The sequence below is a fragment of the Clupea harengus genome, chromosome 13 (genome assembly GCF_900700415.2).
Source record: "Clupea harengus chromosome 13, Ch_v2.0.2, whole genome shotgun sequence".
NCBI classification, from domain to species: Eukaryota; Metazoa; Chordata; class Actinopteri; order Clupeiformes; family Clupeidae; genus Clupea; species Clupea harengus.
This window is the reverse complement of record NC_045164.1, coordinates 28,534,240-28,541,739: the sequence shown is the minus strand read 5'-3', so window position 1 is coordinate 28,541,739 and position 7,500 is coordinate 28,534,240. Positions and strand designations below refer to the sequence as shown.

The following is a 7,500-nucleotide window of genomic DNA, read 5'->3' as shown; positions in this document are numbered from 1 at the left end:
ATGCCTGTCAGCGATGCGCCAGTGAACATGAGTGACATACAGTATTAGCACTGCCTTCGCCTCGTCTCAAAGCAAAGGAGAGTGACTTAGCATGCAGCTGGGAAGGGACCCCCAAACGCCCCCCCCCCCCCCACTTCCGTTACCCCCCAGATAGACACGTAGACAGGCCAGCCCCCCTCGCCCCCCCCCCCCCTCCCCCCCCCCCCCTCCACACCATGCCGTTTCTTCACCTAATGTCTGCACCATACTGAACATCCCTCATAAGTCTTATTAGTGTTTTTCTCCTCCCCTCCCCTCCCCAACCCCCTCTCCCTCTGTTTCTTCTTTTTGTTGTCTGGAATATGCTCTCTCTCTCCATGGAATCATTTCATCCAACTTTGTAGGTAAAAACAGAGGTACCAAACATTCTTCTTCTTCCTACTCGTTGGTTCACCCTCTTCACTGTAATGTAAATTGTTGACCTGAATGCAATGCAATGCTCTCCATGTCTGGTCCGATGCACATGTCTGTGAAATATAACCTCACTCAGATGTCTGGTTGTTGGGTGTGTGTGTACACAACATGTTTGTTGCTGTGCTGTGGAAAGGTAGGTGTTGCTTTTCTTGAGTCCAAATGACTGGAGTGGACAATCCCATTCCGTGCTGCTTGATGCATGTGAATCACAAATGACATCACACATGGGGACTCTCTTTGGTTATTGGTCGACAAACGAAACCTGTGCGTTGGTGCTGCCGCTCTGCTGGTAACCATTCTCTCTTTTGCCGAACGGGTGTGGAAGAAGGTGAAAGCCTCTCTTGGTCGTTGATGGGCATCTGTTGCCTTCTCTGAACTGCTACCCCCATGCAAAGGGTAAGTGGTTGTCGGAAACATCACCATTTGACTCTTTTCCTACCGTTTGACTGCAAGAAGTAGGCCCCCCTCACGGGCCTGTATTGTCCTTCGAGCTTATACTATATATGCTACATATTTGTGTATAAAATTGAATTTGCATACACAAGATAGAAAATGAAATGTATCTTTTAAAGTCACATCAAGGTTTAGAGTCAAATGTTCTTGCTGCTATGCTTACATAACAAATGTTGGAAAACTTGAATGCCCTGAATCCCTATTCTCGCTAAAAAATCAAAGTATTTGAAAAGGTTAATTGGCATACGGTGTTAAAATTCAAAACCCAAGGAGAAATTCAAGTGTTTCCACTGCAGTGCTGCTGTTGGTTCTGCTGAGCGTAGCTCCTATGTATACTCTGCAGTGTGTGTGTATTATATGGTATGGAATCAGCAAATATCATCCTTCAATGCCAGGTAAGAAAGGTGCAATAAAAAGATTGTTAAATGACAAATGCATAGCTTAATTCCCAGGTAAGCTACCTCACATACACTGCGTTAGACATAAAACATGTCTTATTTTTTTCTTGTCATCAAATGTTATACAATAACTGTTAAATTACATGTGATTTTCTTGACATAATAATAATAATAATAATAATAAAACTTTATTCATATAGCACCTTTCATGCAAAAGAATGCAGCTCAAAGTGCTAAGGCAATTTTAGTGGAACAATAGCTGTTATTTAAGCTATATTCATCATTATGTAGTATTAGGATCACCAGTGTCTCACACTCAGTGCCTGAACACTTGCATTAGTAGTATGGAATCTTCAAAAATACCCTCTGCCCCTGACCCTGTATAAGGTAAGTGCCATCTACTTCCTCTTTGGAGCTGCTGCCAGAAGTCTGATGGGGACAGTTTAGAGTATTCATTTTAGATTGAATGAACGCTGTTTGAATTGAGGTACAAAAGACATGAGATTGATCTTGTGTGTGCAGACTGACTGAGTGAAACGTTGGCAATAGCTTTGGCATGAATAGGATCCAGTCCAGCTAATGTGAGCACTGAGTTGATATGAGTTTCGAGGTGTTTTGGATCATTGTGATGTGTTTTTCTTTTTCTCTTCACTGCATCTATCTAGGGGATATGTGATGATGGCATAGTCCCATGTGCTGGCCACACATGTTGATGATAATCAACAGACTCCCTTGTGTCTGCATGAGTGCATTGGAATTTCAGATTGGTGCTTTGTTTCGTGTAGAAAATCTCCAGCGTGATAATACAGACACAATCCTACACTCACCCCCCTGTGTGCGTCTGCGTCTGCGTCTGCGGCGTGCATCATCTGAACTGTAGAGGGGAACAGAGAGAGCGGTAGGGAGAGCAAGCGCACAATGCGGCTCCCCGCGTAACAGGCGTGCATCATCTGAACTGCTGTCTAAGTACACCAAGCAAGGGCAGAAGCCAAATACTACACCAGTGTGCACCAAATGAATAGTGTTGATGCAGAGTCTCTGTAGTAGGCTAGAGTGCAGGTACACTGGGCCACCGCAGGTCTGCTCCTATAAGGTGGGGTGCTATAAGTGTGCTGTCCGCAGATACCGCCTCACTTCCTGTGAGCTCCCTTTCACCCCCCCCCACCCCCCCTCCTCCCTGCCTGGCAGAGTTAGCAGAAGGCTGGCCAGAGGGGGAGTTGGTGGAAATGCTGACTTGGCAGACCCCATGAAACAGCAACACTTTTCTAATTCTGTCTTCCTCAACCTCTCTGTTTCTTTTCTAATTCTGTCTTCCTCAACCTCTCTGTTGCGTCGCACATCTTGGCTGGTGCCGCTGGTGCTGCTGGGTCCACGGTGTTTGGACTTGAGGATACAGTCCACTTGAAAGATGGAACATTCTTTCCCAATTGTGCTTACAGTAAATCGTCCTCATGAAAGTGGAATAGGAAGGTCTTTGACATGGGAGGGGGAGATAATGTGAAGTCCAAGACCTACTCGTCGGATGTACTGTAGGCTACGATTGCAGCTTTGAAAATAAATGATCAGTCAAACTATTCTGCTGAGGAACCGTCGACCTGAAAAGAAATGACAGTTCTGTCATTCATACCAGATAGCACAAAGAAAAGGTTGCTAGCTTGCAGCCGTGAACGCAGCGAAAGCAAAGGGTTGTGCAGTTGAGCCTAGAATGACCTTTTCTTTTTTGTTGCAGGGAAAAACGATGTGGGCTTCCACAAAAACATTTTTACTCTTGCAGTGTATGACCTCACTCTTTTCAAGCGTTTTGGGATGACAGAAAAGCATTCTTTACTGTTGCTAGCTAGGTCACGTTGAAGCTGTATTTCTTGCATAACTAATAGCTAAATGACCTTACAGTAACAGCCTCGGCCTTACAACGAAGGGAAGATTATCGCTGCAGCAGTGCCATCACGACGAGACCAGATGCTAGCACATGCTATGCTAGCACCTATAACATTGTTTGTTTGTCAACACCAGCGAAACACTTCAGGTGAACAGAACAGACCCAGTGAGGTGAACTTACTCTCTAACCCTCATGTCTAACCCTCATGTTGTCTAACCCTCTAACCCTCATGTTGTCTAACCCTCATGTTGTGTTCGGAACATGGTTAAGTCTAACCCTCATGTTGTGTTCGGTTGTCATGGTTGCACGTGTAGCTCTGGCCTCATTTTCATTCCGTGGCGTCATGAACGGGACAGAGGATGGAGAGTCATAATGTGTACAGGTGGCGCTTAAAGCTCATTGGTCCAAAGGGTGAATGGAGCGGCGTGTAACAGGTGGAGCTTAAAGCTCATTGGTCCAGAGGGTGAATGAAGGTGGAGCTAAATTAGTGGACTTTTTAGTCTGATGGCTTTTTTTCCTCTAAAGAATATGGAAATGGGCTCTCTTTAATTATGGAAGGGAAATCCTCTGGGGTTGTTGCTCTGGTGTTCATGACAGTTTAACAGAGGAAAGAGCTGCAATTCTTGCCAATTCTAGTTTTGTGTCTATTCTCATTAAATGCACCAGGCCAAACTGTCTTGGAATTGTTTTATTCAGTTTCGCTGGTTTGAAACACCAGATAATTAGCTTTTCACTTGCAATTTGAGCTTGCAAAATGGCAAAAGCTTAATGCATTAGGCATTGCAAGGACTCAAGCAGTGTGTGTGTGTGTGTTGCAAGGACTCGAACAGAGTGTGTGTGTGTGTGTGTGTGTGTTTGTGTGTGTGTGTGTGTGTGTGTGTGTGTGTGTGTGTGTGTGTGTGTGTGTGTGTGTGTGTGTGTGTGTGTGTGTGTGTGTTTTACAGTAACATTTAGGTTGCATTTGTATTACCCCTTTGATGTGACCTAACACCATTTGTTTCCGCATAACTGACACAGATGACATGATATAAACACCATGCTATGGTTTAGTTTTGAGGTTGGATACAATATGTATCTGCCAAGTTGGAGTATAGGTCGGTGGACAACTAAAGAAATAAACATTGTACTAGTCATTGAGGAATACCAGAGGCTAATAAAGTACGGCATAAAACTGATCAGACCACTGTTTAATAATCAATCAGACCGCTGCTCAATAATCAATAATCAATCAGGCCACTGCTCAATAATCAATCAATAATCAATCAGACCACTGCTTCACAACAGATGAAAAGATGAGACTCTCCTCAGCCTGTATCACTATGCACACCTGTGTTTGTGTGTGTGTGTGTGTGTGTTGATGGCCACTCACTATCACTATGCACATGTGTGTGTGTGTGTGTGTGTGTGTGTTGATGGTAATGGCCACTCACTATGCACATGTGTGTGTGTGTGTGTGTGTGTGTGTGTGTGTGTGTGTGTGTGTGTTGATGGTAATGGCCACGCACTTGTTTATGGTGTAAACATTCCATGCAAGCTAAAGGAACGCCAGCACAAAAAATATATACAGTATCAAAGCCATTTTTTAAATAAAATCTGATTCCAGCATCAAGGCCTGGCACTGTAAATGGAGGCGTAAGGGCTGCAGTGGTCCTTGGCGTGATCGTTGGATCGCTACATCCAAACCTATTTTCTGAATTTTGTATTTTGTTTTACAAGCTTAGGTAATAGCTGCATAGCGCGTTGCATTATAATGGTATGATGCGAATCATAGGACTCCTTGGCTGAGTTTCTGTAGGCATCTCCGCAACATGTGACTGCTGGCTGCGATCATGTCCTGTTTAACAAGCAGATCTGGTGATGTATATATATATATATATATCATCAGATGCTTGGAGGACAGGTGTAGTATTCTAGAGGTGGTGAATGAGGTCATCACACATATGGTGGAGGGTATGGTGGTGATGACGGGTGAACCTGTGAAAATCACACATCAAATGTGCTCCCAGAAGCTAACTGTGTGCCGTACGTGTGTGAGTATATTTAATATATATAATGTACTTCTAATTCAAGTCAAGTGGTATGCCTTACATTTACATTTACATTTAGTCATTTAGCAGACGCTTTTGTTCAAAGCGACGTACAAGGGAGAGAATAGTCAAGCTACGAGCAATAGAACCTGGTGTAACAATAAATAAATACTACTTTACATAAGAAATATAACAAAATGAAATAAAAAAAAAAAGAAGTGCAGAAATGTAACTGCTGTAATTGCAAGTTACGCACTAGTCGAAGTGCCAGTTAGGACGGGAAGTGCTCTCTGAAGAGTTGGGTCTTCAAAAGCTTCTTGAAGGTAGAGAGGGACGCCCCTGCTCTGGTAGTGTGTGTGTGTGTGTGTGTGTGTGTGCCCCTGCTCTGGTAGTTCATTCCACCAACCATGCCAGTTGGAGCAGTGTGGCCACCTCCCCTATTTAGTGCAGACACACACACACACACACACACACAGACACACACACACACACACACACACACAGACACACACACACACACACACACAGACACACACACACACACACACACACACACAGACACACACACACACACACACACCACACAGACACACACAGACACACACACACACACACACACACACACACACACACACAGACACACACACACACACACACACACACACACACACACACACAGACACACACACACACACACACACACACACACAGACTCTCTCTCACACACACACACACACACAGACTCTCTCTCACACACACACACACACACACACACACACAGACTCTCTCTCACACTCACAGACACACACACACACACACAGACACACACACACACACACTCACACAGACACACACACAGACAATCCCAGGATAGACAAAAATAAATGAAAAAAGTAACTTTTTTTCTCTGACAGGGTTAGGGTTTCTCTGACAGCTTGTCTACCTTTTGACGGCTGTTTAACAGGATTCGGAGGAAGTGATCAGGGGACTTAGTAATGCCAAAACCTTAAGACCCCTTTTGTTGGCCAAGGCGATTAGTATTTGAACCTTTCATTCTGCTGTTTGACTGATTAAAGCAGCAAACCTCCCAACTTCTCTTTGTGAAAGAGCGAGAGGCAGTGCTAGCGCTCAGAACTGCTTGTCGGTGAGGATTACACTTGTCAGCAGAGGGCATAGCTTGGTGATGCTTAAGTATGCGTTACAATCCCCTTATTCCTGCCAACGACCACATTTCTCTTCTCCAGCATTTAGGTGCAGTGTCAGAAAGCCTTGTTTAATAATTACATATAATAATTAATAATTATATTATTATTATTATTATATTATATATTATATTGTTTAATGATTACATATAACTTCTTCTCCATATAACCCATGGATGAAGTAGAATAATGATGAAGTGATGAAAAACACTCATACACAAATTCATTAATTAATTAAGACCTTTGTCAGGTTTTTAATGGCACACACACGACACACTGGAACACACACGTGCATATATGGAGGCGACACAGGACACATACACACACACACACACACGCAGGTAGGCCTGAGGTCGCGGTGAATTTATATTCTGCTTTAAGTAGAATTCAAGACAAACAGCTGAAACTGGTAGTTACACCCATGTGTCTCATGCATTGGAAATCATTGAATTCATAGTTCTGTGCAGTAAAATGCAGGTGTGCTTCATGTGAAGCAGGACTTAAGCATCCATAAGGTGAGATGTTAAGGGGGAGCCAGTCAGGTGTGTATGTATGATGGATGTGATGCTCAGAGTCGGGCTGGCAGGCCTTTTGGTGTTTGGGGAGATAGCATGGAGCAATGTGTCGGCATGTCGTTCGTCAAGTGTGTGCATATGTTTGTTGTCTGACAGGTAGCACCTAAACTGAGCTGACAGTCACTCACCCCTCTGAGGGCGGCTGCTTGAGATCTAAAAGACTCGCCAATGTGATCTTTTGTTGAGACTGCTTTTTAGGGGGTGAGGGGGGGGGGGGGGTGTCCTCCTCTTGTGCAGTTAATTCTTCATGCACTAATACATCGTATGAAATGACTATCAGTTGTTTGAAAGTGACAGGACACTACCTGCAACACCCTTGAAATAATGGTCTTTTGTTTTGTCTTGGTAAGGAGACCTTTGAAACTGAAGTCCTTTTATGTTAAGGTGAGGTGAGTCTGTGTTGAGCCTTGCACTCGATCTGACGGGATGAAAACTCTTTTGTCAGAACTAACCTTAGGGTTGACATTTGAGGTTTGAAAGTACTTACGTTCTTGCTTTACCACATCAGTCATC

At 43.9% G+C, this 7,500-nt stretch overlaps 1 protein-coding gene across 2 annotated transcripts in view; it reads left to right on the top strand.

Moving 5' to 3' along the window:
- The window catches only part of LOC105899707 (neurexin-1a), a 395,474-nt gene that overhangs the window by 23,224 nt on the left and 364,750 nt on the right, over positions 1-7,500 (top strand). The window contains exon 5 of one of the 2 annotated variants that reach the window (XM_031579029.2): positions 384-395. The exons of the other annotated variant lie outside the window; for it this stretch is intronic. Within the exon in view, the coding sequence (XP_031434889.1) occupies positions 384-395 (12 nt within the window). The remainder of the gene's footprint in view (positions 1-383; positions 396-7,500) is intronic. 2 annotated transcript variants of the gene reach the window in all.